The sequence below is a fragment of the Mchenga conophoros genome, linkage group LG6 (genome assembly GCF_057382185.1).
Source record: "Mchenga conophoros isolate Kocher_MC1m ecotype Shallow Benthic linkage group LG6, M_conophoros_male_GT1.1, whole genome shotgun sequence".
In the NCBI taxonomy this organism is placed as follows: domain Eukaryota; kingdom Metazoa; phylum Chordata; class Actinopteri; order Cichliformes; family Cichlidae; genus Mchenga; species Mchenga conophoros.
In genome coordinates this window covers 24,718,151-24,733,815 of record NC_140531.1, presented here as the reverse complement: position 1 = coordinate 24,733,815, position 15,665 = coordinate 24,718,151, and the positions used below count along the sequence as shown (strand labels likewise).

Sequence of the window (15,665 nt, the reverse complement as noted above, 5' to 3'; positions counted from 1 at the left end):
CTGGCTTTGATGCATAACTTAGCAGTTGACAGCAAAAGATTTCAGGAGGTTTTCTCATAAACTCTTGGAGATTTTATTAGGATCACACGAATTTTACCAATTAACTCATTTTCCAGTTAAACTTTAGTTTCATTTATTTTATTGGACTCTTTGACATGATGAGAAAAGACAGAAGAAAAGAAATAGCAAAAAGTGTTGGAGTAGAAATGAACTTTGTTTGTGCAATTAGATTAAAAAAAAACAACAACAAAGATATTCATGTGTTGTTGTTTTTTTCACCAACAAATTTCACACTTAAGGTGCTTGTAAAAAGAAAAAAATCCCTTACAGTTATGAAACAAGACATCTGGAGCCAGAGAATTTAAATGGCAATTAAAATGGTAGAAAACAATAGTAAAGAAAGGCAAGGAAAAGCAAGCTTTGAAGTTAAATGCAAGTCATGCAACATGTCATCCGTAGAGCCACTTTGTGTGAATCCACAGTGAAGAAGTGTCTCTGCATAAACGCCTTTTTCATGGCAGTTTAATCTTGCAAGGTGTAAGGATGCCTGCTTTAAAGCAGTCAATGCAAGCTCATTATTTTTCAATAATATTTGCATTGTAATCTGGTCGCTGTTATTGAGTTCACTTATTCATTCCAGTATTCACTCTACTCTTAAAGTATGACCACATGCACGCTGGCTGTCTGCATTAGCACAACATGATTTCTAAACGGCAGCAAAACAACAGAGCAGAAACAAAGGTCATTTTGACTGATCAGCATTCTGGATATGAAGTCTGGACTATACCCATGTGGTGTCAACAGGAGCATATTAGTTTTCAGTGTGTGCTCTGGTAGTATAGTGCAATATCACCTTACGTATTCCACACAGTTATAGCTGTAATAAGCATTAGGCTGACATTTTATCAGGTCTGGTATTTTTTTAGATAGTAAATAAACTTCCAGATTATAAGAATCGGGATAAAGTGATATTATCTGTTAATAAAAAATAGCTATGTTGAATAATCTGCACTTTTAAGGCATTTTTAATCCTTTCTCGTGCAACACTAGTCACAGTAGAGCTGGCGTATGAAGCTCACCGGCCATCAGGAGCAACTTAGGGTTGACCGTCCTGCCCAAGGTGGAGGGACCAGGGACTGAACTGACAACCCTCTGATTTATTTATTTTTTGACAGCTTTGTACAGAACCAAAGAATAGATCGCTATTTACTTTATTCATTTGTATATTAAAGGCTTTTTAGAGCAATGTACTCGTTTAATCACTAATTTATTTTTTTTAAATTGATTATTAAGTCATTACTCATATTATGCTTAAATGCCAGGGTTATTCTAATCATTCAAGAGGTCATCCTGCCCACTAGAGCTGCTAAGCCTCTTAAAGAATTCCATAAATCTGGTCTGTAATTAAGACTTTCAGTATCCCACATCAGTCACACAATCCAATTTTTGGCCTAAAAATATCTTATTTTACAAATATTGATGTATGCCATCAAACGTAACGTGTTCTCAGGATTAAATCACGATTCAAGGATCGCTGCCAGGGAAATTACACCGTGGCACCCCTCAGTCAACGTAAGGAAAATTTCAGGTGTCTGGAGGGAGCGATTACAAACAGGATGTTTGTTGTCTGCTTGATTGACGTTGGACTCAGTGAATAAACCGACTTTGGCCTGTTTCAAAAGAACTATATTAACAACACGGGAAAAACACTTTTTCTTTTAACATCCAGTTTTTTATTTTTAGCAAACAGCAATAAATACAAACATGCAGCAATATGTTGGGCAAAGACAGATGAAAGTATAATCCATCACAACACTTTTGATGCCGGGCAGTAGGACCGGCTAACGTCATTATGAATTATAAAGATAAAAATTAATCATCATCAACACTAGCATTTCCAGCTCTCAGTCGATAAATTTAATATTTGTTCTGTCACAGCCTGTTACATTTTACACTTCTTTTCATAGTTTTGTTTTCTTGAATAAAAGAAAGAAGCCACAAAGAAAAAAACCAATTATTATGGTCATTAAGTATGTTTAGCCGAAACCTAATTACACTGACTTTTATCAATTGTCAGTTCAGAAGTTAAAAGCTATCATCAACTCTTTTAATGGATAATGATTTTATATTATGTATCAGCATTTAAAAAGTCATATCAGTCAATCCGTCAAATGAATTATTTTACATTTTTTGGTCTGTATTTACTGAATGTGTCTCACTCTGCCTCCATGCAACATGATTTGAATAAATCTGTGTTCATGATGGGAATTTGTCCCCCTGTCTATGCACTGTTACAACCCAGTACACTTGGTTTCTAAAAATTAGCCGCAGTGGCTCTTCACCTATACAAAGATGATGTCAAACATCAAGGAGAACGAGCAGAGAGCGAAAGGGAACTGTGGCTCCAGTCCTACAACCATATTTGTAGTTTTGGTTTATGCATAAGCCACATCCTGTCAGTTCATTATGCAGACCAGAGTGTACCAGGGCATAAACAAACACAAACACGGTCTCACATCCAAATGCTCTCTCTCTCTCACACACAGACACACACACACACACAGAGAGAGAGACCAAGAATCAGATGTGCAGATACACACATGTGTTGAATATGCAGACACATGTAACAAGAAGAGAGGGAGACTGTTAATTAACTAGAGCTCGTTAATTCTCTTTGAACCGACAGCATGGAGGTTTACACACTAATTACCTTGATGACTGAGCCAACCTGTGCACGCGCACACACACACATTCTACAAACACAGACGCACACGCAGGTGCGACTAGTCTCACGGGCTGACATAACACATCTTGCAGGTTTTGAAAGTCTCACACTCGTACACGGCTATCAAACACAAACATAAATGTGAGAAGTCTCACTCATATGCATATACACACACTCACACACACAGTCTGCAACACGGTTTTGCCCTGAAATGAAAGCTATATTAGGAACTCTTTTTTTTTTCTCTTCAGAGCTGCAAGATACAGATGGTTAAGTTTATTCTTAGTTCAGACCCATCATGCTTCCTTTTGATTCACTCTTTCGATCTGCCAGAAATAACTTCAGACCAACTTCCAGGATGGTCATATGTTTGTACAATATAGTTGCATTACATCCACACACACATATGAAAACATAATCGATCAAACGCGGACACTCACACTCGCTCACTTTGCTGCGCAGATGAGCGAAGCTCCCATGTCAGTATTGGACTGTAATGGCCCATGTCAGATTAGGGGGAAGGGTTTTTTTTATGTCCTCCGTCAGACTCAATTAATACTCCATCAGGCATGAATTCATAGGCCACACTGGACCTTAGCCAGTTCATCCATGCGTGTGTTTTGAAACTAATAAATGTGTTTTCACATTCAGTTGATATTTGAGTATAGCACTATGTTACCTATTATAATAATGAGACTTTTTTGAAGTTCCTCCTCCAAATTAGAGAAAGTGCACATGCACACACAAAAGTGCTTTTGTCAGTCAGGTTGGAAAACATCAAGGAGGTTTTTCAGTGCAAAGGTAGAAGCTGGCAAAGAAGCAAGGAGAGAGTAGGAGACACTTCGCAGGTATAAGCAAAGAAGGCGGAGATGTGAAAAGCTTTTTAAGAAATCCATATTCACAAAAGAAAGATGTTCAAATGGTTACTGGGTAGCAGAGGGTGAGTGAGAGCGAAAAGGAAAAAGTGAGACGACAATGTGAAGTAGCAAGAGGAGCTGAGGCAGAATGTGTAGAGTGTGGAGTCATAGAATGTAATGACTAGAAGATGCCAAAATATGGGATTTGGCAAAAGAAAAGAAGCGAGGTTTGTCAATGAGGCTAAGGCAGTGGATGTGAGAAGACGCTGGAAAAGGGGGTTTGGGGAGTGCAGAGAAGTTATGGGTCAATAAAGCCCGCTGTGGGGAAGCAGAGAGGGACTCATAACGAGGTCAAGGACACATCATCGATCGCCACATCATAACGCTGACTGGCAAGGAGAAGAAAGGATTGAGGAGGAGATGGAGGAAGTGAACAGGAGTCACGGAGGACAGAGGGAGAGCTATGCTACAGCTGTGGAGAGGGGGTGACTGTAGAATTGGCCGAAGCGAAGAAGGGGGAGAAGCGGGAGAGAAGTAGAAAATAAAAAATAACAAGGATGAAGGAATGAAAGGGGGCAAGTGTGGCCAGAAACAAGGTTAGAGGGAAATTGAATTAGACGGAATCATGGCTGAACAGATCAGATCTGTAATAAAACACACACAGAGGAGCAACCCGCACCAGTTTTGCAATAAGCTGCTGTAAATCAAGGCGTGCTCTGTGTTGCAAGCTGGATTTCTACACTTACACAGTAATCCTACCCCCTCTCATGTAGCTGACATGTTACATTTAAGCCACAGAGCTAAGAATCTCATATTCAGAAGTACAGCTCTAAGAAAAAGTTTGCTAAGCCTTTGGAAAGACCATGATCTCTACATTGATTGCCCATAAAATGTTATCTGATCTTCATGTGACAATTATAGACAACCGCAGACTGACTAGACTAGCAACACGCAAACAGCTGTGCTTTTCGTCTTTATTGAGCACACTAAGTAATTGCTCAATAACCACATGAAGAGAACATGAAGAGTTTGTGTGCTGAATCAGATCTTTCGACACAGCAGCCTCAGCTTTATACTTTATACTTACTGCTCAATTAGCAAAGGTTGCTCACACGCTAACTTTCTTAGCATAGTAGCTAATATAAAACATATTGACAGTGTTATTGTTACTTGTCATCTCAATATACCTCTGTTTACTGACAGCTTTGCCCACCTGAAACAAATTACCTAGTTGCACAAAAGTACGATTATTACCTCTTTTCTTAAGTTGTGTATTTCCTCACTCAGGTAGATGTAACGGCACATCCTTGATGTTATTGAATACAATCAAAATAGAAGTGATTTTTATTTTATTCTGGACATTTTTCAGATTGAAAAGGGAGAAATGTCAACTGTGCAATTATACTGGTTGAAATATCTTCTATTGTGTAAGATAGAGAGCGTTTTTCTCAGCTGGGCAAGAAAAGAAATTAGCGGATTCAGGAAAGAGCTTCTGAACAGCGGACTGTGTTTTTAAAGTTGCCCAGTCATTTATTATGAGAATATCTTTCTTTCTTTTTCCTGTTTTATATCCCTTGAACACGGGCATGCCCCTCTTGTGGCCTTGTGATCAGAAATTATTATAATTTTTCATCATTATTTTCATGAAATAAATCTGTGATCATGAAAACACATCCTGCCGTAATGTTGAGTTAATATTATTTTATGATCAGAAGTAGAAAAGTTTTGACAGCCTGTTAAGTGAATAGAGGATTTCTTTTTGTCAACACCTGTGATGTCGGAAAACACTTATTATTACAAGTTCCCACATTTTCTTGGCAGCCAAACTATTTCTTACTCATGTTCTCGCTGACTCTTTACACCCAGCTTCTACTCATTTATCCACTGTTCCCTCTCTGAGCTGTTGCCCCCTGTTTGAATAAGTGTAAAAGAGGTTGAGCTGCTTCAACTAAGTGAACGCTCTAAAAAATACATTGCTGTCTGTGGAGAGTTAAAATGAAGCCACCGAGGTTGCAAGAACTACTGGTTTTCCATTAGATTCCAATGTCTCGGCTCTTTCCTCACCCTTGCACGTGCCTCCCATCCCTGTTGTCTGAGTCACTTTTTCTCATCCCCATTTTATCTCAACGATGTTAAGAAGTGGCAGAAGAAACACGTGCTCCATTAATTTCCCGTTTCTCCTTAATTAATTTTGCTGTGTTCGCCTCTCATCTTGTCTTGTGCGTTCATTAGGTGAACTCGCTCAAATGTTTCTTTTCTTTCTGCGCGTGCTTGTGTGCCTGTTTGAAAGAAAAGGAAGATTTGGTACAGTCCGGACTTTTATTGCAGCCCTCCATCAGTTTTCCTCCCCGATTATCCTGAGGTGACTTTCTGAGCTGACGTTTTGTCCACCCTAATCTGCTTCCGTCCTCTGCTCAGTCACTTCCTCCCCATACGCTGCATGTTTCAAAGCAGATTTAGGTTGAAAGGGATGTAATTTTGTGACCAGATAAATGAGTATGAAAGGGGTTTGTGGGGGAAGGGGGGTTATATAGAAATGGGCTTCCTGGTGCAGAGTGATCCCTTCAGGCCAGACAGCGTCGTTTAACTTTCACTGATAGCCTCTCAGCGTGAACTTATAACAATCTTTATCCTCTCTGTCTCGCCTCAAAGTGAAAACCGCTCCGCTAACTAGACTGGGGGTGATTAGAGCGTTAAAACTGGAGCAGGTGCGATGCTTAGTTTGCATGAATGATGTAATTCACTCCTGAAACCACTTACACTGTAAAACTAGATTATTTGTTATTGATGGGAGATGGTTCAGTGGTTTGTGTCGCAAGGATGCTTGCAACCTATTTTTGAAAGTTGCAGTTCTTATTTATTTTTTGCTATTCAGATATTAATAAATTTCTACATTATGATGAGTTGGCTTACTTCTAAACTAAGATAAAATGAAGGAAAACGCTTGTCAGATCTTTTGATATCTCATATCTCTGGAACTGGAGCCCAAAGAGTAAATTGTTGTGGATCACAAATGTGTAGTTTTACATTCTTATTTTTTTTATTAACCCTTTAATGCCCAGTGTATTATATTAAAATGCATTTTTTAGACTTCTACATCATCTGTCAACCCTCCCCACTCCCCCGAAAAACCTAAATAAATCTCACAATACATTTTAAGCAATAAATAACAAAAATAGAGGTAAAAAAAATGCCAGGTGTAGCAAATGTGACATAAATTAAAACTCAGGCTTTAAAGGGGTTAAATAAATGCAGTGGATTTTAGTAAGTAAGCTAGTGCGAATTCCACATACACAGCAGGATGATCTAGTAGAGACTGGCTTGAGCTGAATACGCTGCCTGTCATTCATTTTGAAGGAACATGTCACCCTTTGCGCCAGAGAGGCTGTATGAGCCTTTGGAGACACAGACAAGCCTTTTTAACTGGAAAGCACATGCACCACCGAGGCCTTTTTTGCAGTTTCAAAAGAGTTAACCACGCTCAGACTGAAATTTAATGGCCTCTTCCTTTGTGCATGTTCCACCATTCCAGCACATTTCCGAAAAATCTGACCTGCCAGTATTTGTACCTGAGAGACAGACAGGAAAACGGAAGGCCTTCACCCCGGCTTTTGCTTTAGTCAAAAGCATAAAATCTGTGCATGTCCGTTTTTTCTTGCTGTCAATGAGAAAGATGTAAAATGTCACCAGACTCATCATTTAACATCCTTCTCTTATTTCAATACAGTGCTGAATGTTGTTTGTGAGCTTGAACTTTATATTACCCAGCTGCTACTACTAGGCACCATTCCAGATTGAAAAGAAACTCTCTCTGGCCCGTCCAGAGGTTTGTAAACATCAACCATGTCCAGAAACCTTAATCTAAACTAGGATTAAAGGCCAACTGAAAACTTTGAGGGAGTGCCATGATTGGTTGATAACTATTACCCTGCATTGTAGCAGCTAAGCCCATAATCAAGGCGAACATCCTCCGATAATCCCAATATGTCTTTGCAGACCCCTGCCCAACAGCCTAATCCTCAGATTTAGAACCTCAGATTAGGAATACTGGATGATTAATCTCATATTGTGCGTTTGTTTTCTGCAGGGGACCCTTCGCCGGGTGACCTTCTCGGTAGTGAGCCAACCACAGGACGGTGGTTGCTATGACAGTGGCCTGGAAGACTCGGAGACTCCGAGTAGCAAGAGTTCATCAGGGCCTCGGTTGGGAGCCCTGCCACTTCCAGAGGAAGGCTACGAGCGAACCACACCTGAGGGCAGCGTAGGGGAGGAGGAGCATGTGGAGAATGGTACACACATGGCGCATTAGAGCTCAAAAAGGCCGAGCGATGCATTTACTTGTATATGTTTTACTTTGCTTGGACATGTTGATAGACACTATCTATGTCTCTCATTTTCTCTTTCCCTATCTCTCTCTCGCACCCCCTCACCTCCTCTTTCTATGCCATAAAAACACACAATAACACTTTCATTAAAACCTCGGCTTGCTGTCAAGGCCTCGGGAATCTTTTCAGTCTTTCACATGATGGAAATCTGTTTTATACAAAAAAGCATTTGTTCTGTGTGTGTGTCTGTGTGTCTCTGTGTGTGCATGCACTTGTCCCACATATACAAAGTGTTTCTGAGTAATATGTGAAGGTTTTTTTTAATAAAAGCTAATGTGTGTTAGTATGTTATGCCAGAGAACCATCCCTGGCCTTGTCCAAGCATCTGCTTCACCAATGAAATTGTGTTTTCACCTTTTTGTGCAAAGTCTTTGTCAAGGATGGCAAGCGACAAAAAAAGTTCTTCTTTTGATCTTTTCACTCATCTTTCCTCTGTATATGGTCATGCCAGGGCTGCAGCAACATCGGCAACAAGCCAGGGTCACTGTGACCTTGGTGAATAACTAGTTCTGTGGCTATCAGTGAGTTTCCAGTTCAATGCTGCTTCTTGCCAGTGTGCGAAATTTTGTTGAGTTTAATACGTTTTTGTCACGGTCAGATGGAGAGACGAATTGAACAGAGAATTCGTTGTGTTGGCTTTAATTATACTGCACAAGTATGTTCTTGTTTGGTTTCGCATGAAGTTACTGCTGCCGCTCTACATATTCAGTAAAACTTTGCTGGCAGATTACAGCAGAGATATCTAATTTCTTGCGGTAAATTCAAGTGAAGCCAAAGTTAGAAGCTTTAACAGGAAATGAACACATTACATGACATGACAAGACATGAAAAGACAAACGACTGGTTTTGCATACATAAGGCTACAATACATCAGCATTAAATCTCTGGTAGTCTTGCTAACCTTTGGAAAAAAGCACTGGAGGAATGTTACAAATACACATCCAATCAATTCCTTCCACATAAAGAAATTTAGTCTTGCCATTCAAATTCCTGCTGATGAATTTCCTTTTCTTTTCAGTATTTTTTTCTTTTTCTTTTTTTTTTTTGCTTTGACCTCAACTTTTACCTTTAATGTAATGCTGAACCGCACCTGATTTTTTTATGCATTCTTTGGATGTCAGCAGTTTTTCTTTTTGCTCCAGCAGCATTTTTCCTTTAATTCAACCCCCTCCTTTGCAACCTTTGTCTAAAACCATCTTTTTAAAGCTATTTTCTGTCTTCCTGTCTCATTGTTCAACTCTCCTTTCTCTCTGGTACTTTTTATTTCCTTGTCTCCTCATCATTTGGTGGTCTAGTGTGTGGCACCGTGAGTCAGTTCATTGTGACATTCCCCTTTCACTCTCTTTTCGCCAGTGTTTTCATTGTGATATATTACTTGTTAAATTAAGGCAGAGATGTCATTTAACTTCTTTTGTTTCTTTTTTCTGTATCCAGATGCTAGACAGCTGCCAGATGTAGCTTTGACAGGGAAGTGTACCAGGGAGTGTGATGAGTTTGGCCATTCTGACACTTGTTGGATGCCTGTCCGCTCTTCGGCACGGCCGCGTCAGCGCCACGGCAGCGACCCACCACGACTCTCGACCTTTGCCCCCGGAGATGACAACAATAACCTTCGCGGTAACGACCATGAGAGTGACAGTGAGAGTGCGGGAAGCGCGGGGAGCTCCGAACCCGGAGTGGTCGTCAGTGGAGAAGGTCAGAGATTACCTTTAGCCAATGGGGATCCGCTTGGCACCCTGGGTAGGGGAAACCACAACAGGAATATGGGTGATCACAACCGTAACCTTCTTAACCGCAAGATGACTTCTGCATCCTACGACACATTTAGCAGTGCTGGTTTTGGGAGACGCCAACAAGAGGAGGGAGGGGGAGAAGACCAAAACCCACCTGAGGTCATACCACTGACGCGGACAGGAGGGGACTACAAGACCACATCCTGCCTGACCTTGTCACGCCGTGAGGTCTACCTGTGACATCCTTGCAGTCCTCACCACTACTTCCTTTTCCGTAACAAGAGGGAGGATTAAAACTTCACTGGCAAGTCATCAGCGTGAAAGGACTTGGAACCTGGGAAGATGTGAAACTGTCAGAAAAGATGTTTTCCAAAAATACTTTTTGATTCTGACTAATATTTATAGGCCCTTAAATGTAGGAAAAAAATTGGATAAACTCCTAGGAGAACCCTGAACAGAAAGAACACTTTCTAAAGCATTTTTCTAAATACTGGTGAAAGTTACCTACAGGCAAAGCTCCTCTTATGACAATGTGGAGGAGGACAATCTTCTCTTCTTTTTACCTGAATCTGATGCATGCCTGACCCTATCCCACAGAGGGAACTGTATGAAGAAGAAAGAAGCGGAGACGGTGTAAATTCTGATGCTATAAATTCCTGAGTGCGTATAAAAACTGAGTCTACAGCAGACCAGATTTGGACTCAACTGGTGAGCCATCTGCTGAAAAACCACAGAGGTTTCATCCAGTCAAAACAGATTAAAAAAGAAGTGACGGGTCTTTGATTGAGTTATTTGAATCTAATTCAAACCAATCAATTTTTCTAATGTCTAATCAACTGTATCATAACACAAGAGGGGGATATTAACCAATCAAACTGCTCATGTCTTGAGGATTTTCTGTCATAAATAGAGCATAAAGTACCACCTGAGTGTGATCGCCGTAATGTTACACACTAGAAAAAAACGTCAGTTGTTTAAAACACATACGATTCAGAACAAACAGCAACAATGTGAAAACAGACTTTTCTTACAATCAAATGTAATTTTTCAGAATACAGTGTCCTCATAGTATGTCAGTAGTGCCACAGTATTCGGGCGTGTGTGAGAATATATGTTTATTATTTTACCTTTACACCCAGTCTGTATGTATATAGTGTATGTCAGTATTTGATAAAACAGCAGCGTTATCTCTCCGCTGCTGTCTTTCGTTGAGTAGACTGGGGTGCTTAGTTCATTGCACATCTACGGTATCCTAACGGTGTTCATGTATGATAAGTGCTTTCTCACGCACACGCGGACACATATGCACTCATACGCATGCAAGCGCTCATACACTGAGCATAGCATGTAAACACAAACATACAGTGCATTTACAGAATGTGGACGTGCATAAGGCCACCGTTTATGACACGAGTCAGTGGCTGTGTAACATAAAGTATGTAATAACCTGCATTAACTTTCATACAGAAAAAATTAAGAACAGGCAAACACAACACACACATACACACAGCATATTTAAACATAAGTCATATAAACGCAGTGCATAGTTCATGTGCACTATGTATGTATGTGCTTTTTTATCATAATTTTTTAACATTATCATTGAACTAGCTGTAGCATTTTGCCTGCTCCCCTCCATCCAGTATTTAAACATGAAATGTATTTAATAATTATTCATCTCTGACTGATGTGTGAGACTACATTAAAGGGAATTTCAGTGACATCTACTGTAAGTGACGATAAACAATGTGAAAACCGGAGCTATTCTGCTGTACGTAGGACTCATAGAAAAGACCAAACTTCTATAGCTTCTGTAAGAAAAAAAGGAAAGAAAAAAACTGCATGAAAGAAAGATTATGCTAACTTTTTTTTCCTCTCTTTTTTAAACCACATGCTTTTTTGAATACCACGCCTATTTGGATACATCTGTACTAAATGTGTGTGCTCGCGGGGAAATGGAGATAATGATTGCAGCAAGGGAGTTAGCTTCAGTGGATGAGATCGTTTCTTCTTTATCGTGGAGAGAGTTTGAAGTAACCTTGGGCCCTTTCGCTCACTTTGGCACAAAGGATGCCAGAGGCTATATATATATATATATATATATATATATATATATATATATATATATATATATATATATATATATTAAAAAAAGAACATAGTGAATTGGGAACGTAAGACTTGTGCTGCGACCCGTTTCACCGCGCAGTGCTGACCTGAACACGCCCATACTGCTGTGCTGAACTGCACAGATAACAGACTCCTTCACATTTTGTCCTTCCCATCAGCTACTGCACGACTTCGACACACTCTGCTGCATTGGGCTAAAGAGTGGGTGTGGATTGAGGCCAACACATCTTAATTCCCATCATCAGTGTGTGGCTCAGTGGTGTGATAGGGATAATAGGGTTAGGTCGTCCCTGTGGTCTTAATGAGTTTCTTTTCTCCTCTCTTCTCCTCCCTTGATCTGTTCTGATCTCATTAATGTCTGGATAGAGGAATGTAGCACTGCTGGAAAATTGCTAGTGTGTCTCTTAATTTTTCTGGTTGTTTTCGGAACATAAGAGTGAACTAAGACATTTAAAAAAAAATGTGTAGTAAGGTTCAGCTTACTCACAGAGTCGCGGCTTGACTGTCACCTCACTGAAAGATAACTGGACTGGAAATGAAGCAGGAATCATTGTGACACCTCCTTAGATTTTACAAGGATAAGAACAGCTCCGTGTGTGTGGATACACTTTGTATACCTGTATATATCTTTAACTTTCCAACTCTGTAAAAAACACTCTTTAGCTTCAGGTCCACTGATGTATTTACTCCCAAAGCCTTCATTACTCCCATATACCCCAATATGGCTGTTTACTGAGCTCTGTTTTTGATGGACTGTGCTGAGGATGTAACAAAATTCAAAGCCTAACATTTGGGATTTTTCGCTTCTTGGAGACTTCATGGGGATTGAAAACAATCATAATATCCTGCATGGTATGTTCTGAGAGACAAAAGGACACGTGCTCATTCTCTGGGAGAATGAGTTGAGATAAATGGTTTTCAGACCCTTAAAGGGCATCAAGAACCCGTGGAGAAACCAGTTTGTGAGTTTTGCAAAGAGACTCTTGAGACAGCCCTGCCTTTTAAAAGTGGCAAATATTTCTTCAAACTGCTGTTTTATGGCAGTTCCATGATGGCACCTTTCAAACACTTAAGAGTGGATTTAAGGGAACTTTATGTAAATGAATCTGTGTGGGTGTGTCTCTTTTTTTTATACTGCACGTTTAAACATGAAGATGTTTCAGTCTACTGCGAAAATGAAGAGGGGAGAGAGACAGAGAAAGGCATCATGTCTGAGATCTGCCACCTACTAATCAAGACACTTTTGAGAAGAGACACTTCAGTGGACGCCATGTACCTGTCATCCCCCTTGTGCTGTTACCCTAGCCATGTACAAATAAAGTACACTGTAGAACAGACAACCGGAAACCATAACAAACGATGGCATGCTTAAGGTTCAAATCTGCACTTGATAAAAAAAAGGAAAAAAATGTTATTTTTGTTTTCCTCTTCTTTGTTTTCTTTACCTTTAGGAATTGGCTCTGTTTCTTTGCCAATTCCCCCCTGTAATTACATAATGAACTAATTGCATTTGCTATGATGTGGAAGAAGAAGAAGAGCTCTTGACGAATGGTTTGGTATGAAGATTAATCATGTAAAAGTTTGACTTTGACATTAAAAACTTCAGACATACCCATTGGCTGTTAGCACTTTCACTCTGTTCTCAGATTATTTCGCACAGTAACAATGAGAGCAACAGCAGGTGTGACACTTGTAATGACACCAAGCAAAATAACTTGCAATATTTTTTTTTTATCAAGAACTGAGCCAAATGTTGGCAAATTTATTCATCAATAAAGTCATTACTTACAGCAAATGGAAGCCTTACTTGAAAGTGGTACAAAACTGGAGACAAGGCCATCTTTATTCAAGGTCAGCTTGGTCCAAATTCTCAGTTTCATAACAGCAAGCTGCAGTTAAAAACTTCAGAACAATTTTCTAAGCAGGCTGAAGTGTGGAGGTCATTCTCCCATTTACATCTTCCAAAGTCAAGAACGCCCAGTGAAGTTTAGCTTTTGTCTGCCTTCCTGTTGAACCAACAGCACCACTGTCACGCAATTATATGTCATTTTTGCAGCTGGCTGATATCTGAAAATTAGATTATCACAAAAAAATAAGTTTATCACTAAAAGGTGGAACAATCTATCAACTTTGAAATATTCTGCACTGGACCTTGTTACTAGAAAAGTTTAAAATGTAGAAGCAATTTGGATTTGGACTTATCTGAAAATGCTTCACAGGTGTTAACTGCTACAAAGATTAGCGTGAAGGACTTTAAAATGTCAAAACGAAAAAGAAAGGAAAAGAAAAATGAGAATCTGTGTTTGGTTTGAGTATGCAACGCTGACACCAGATGGTCATGCGTGGTACGTCAGTTTCCTGGTAGAGCTTTTTCTCTGTGTCATAACCCCTTTAAACATGAAGAAGTGAAGTACAGTAATATTTTTAAGCAATTAAAGGCATTAACTTTACATTAAAAAACATGTCATTTTAATTCAAATGACTCTTTTCACTGAACCAAAAATATTTGCTAAAGATTTAGATGTAATAAAATATCAAAATATGATGTCCCTGAATCTTGGAAATGATCCTTTAAGAAAAGAAGGTTCTTCGAATTTATGTGATACACAATATATTTTACATGATAGCTACGATAACTATTTAAACATTACTTTATTGTTCTTGAAAGGAATTGATAATTTCAGAAAACAAGCACATTTTAATATTTGAGTACCCATTATCAGGGGCATCGCAGCAATTAAAAGTTGAATCCTGCACTCTACTCTGTTTTCCATTGTCACAGAACAGCATGTTTTCTCCTGAACTTTGAGCTGGTTACAGCACTCAGAATTTAATGCGTTCCTGTTTCACAATTAGATTTTCAAACAATTCCAACTAATTACTAAATTACTTTTGCTGTTTGACAAAATTCAATTCAAATGCATCTTGTTTTATTTTTTCCTCGGGTGATGGCTTATAATAATCTCACATTTGATTTAAGGTTCAGTGAAAAAAATGTCAATTGATGGACTCTAAAGTCATATAATTGTGTGTCCTTATTATCATCAATTAGAATAATCGCTTGTATTACTATGCAAGTGTGTCACCCATTCAATAAAAGGCTGTTTTCACCTGGAAAAACATTATGAAGTGCTGACCTCAGTTTTAAGTTTTCAGGAAATAGCCACCTAGATGTATTTGCATTCCACAGAGGACAAATTCTTATGTAGCTGGTAATAAAGTAATAAAAGCACACATTGATTAAATCATTTAAAAATATTAAAAACCTTCTTTGAAACATCAGAACCATCATATCAATCAACTTTTACTCATATAATAAGCACTAGCCATAAAAGGTTTTGTAAATGATAATTGAATAAGAAATTGTCTGTCATCCAGAAAAAGTGTTAAAGTTAAACTCTTCATTAAATTCAAGGGATACATCTGATGGATGTTCATTTTATTGATTTTATAAAGATAGAAGAAAGTGTTGCGATTGCGCCCGGTGAAGTAAATCCCAGCATGTTAACCTCCTCACACACTGCCCAGCAGTATATCAAGTGGTCTTTGGAGTTGTCAGGTGTTTTCAAGAGCTTAAGCTCACTCTTCTTCTGAGTGACAGAAAGCTAGATTGAATTGCCTTTGAATTGGCTTTACATGCACAGAGAACCTTGGGCTCATTGCTTCAAAGTGAAAAGACATATTCGTGTAATATGTTGAAATTCGCCTGTCTTATTCGTTTGTGCTTTCCAATGAGAGGGGTTTATTTTCAGATCCTATCAGAAGGTGTAAGAGTAGAAGATGTAAAGAGTTCTGCAACTTATCCACACACACACATACACAACATTCAGGATTG

At 39.1% G+C, this 15,665-nt stretch overlaps 1 protein-coding gene across 1 annotated transcript in view; it reads left to right on the top strand.

The window, feature by feature from the left end:
• pcdh7a (protocadherin 7a) overlaps positions 1-11,559 on the top strand; it is a 38,504-nt gene extending 26,945 nt beyond the window's left edge. The window contains exons 5-6 of the mRNA XM_085276994.1: positions 7,670-7,871; positions 9,402-11,559. Coding sequence (XP_085133120.1) covers positions 7,670-7,871; positions 9,402-9,940 — 741 coding nt within the window. The 3' untranslated portion in view covers positions 9,941-11,559. The remainder of the gene's footprint in view (positions 1-7,669; positions 7,872-9,401) is intronic.
• The last annotated feature ends 4,106 nt before the right edge of the window (positions 11,560-15,665 follow it).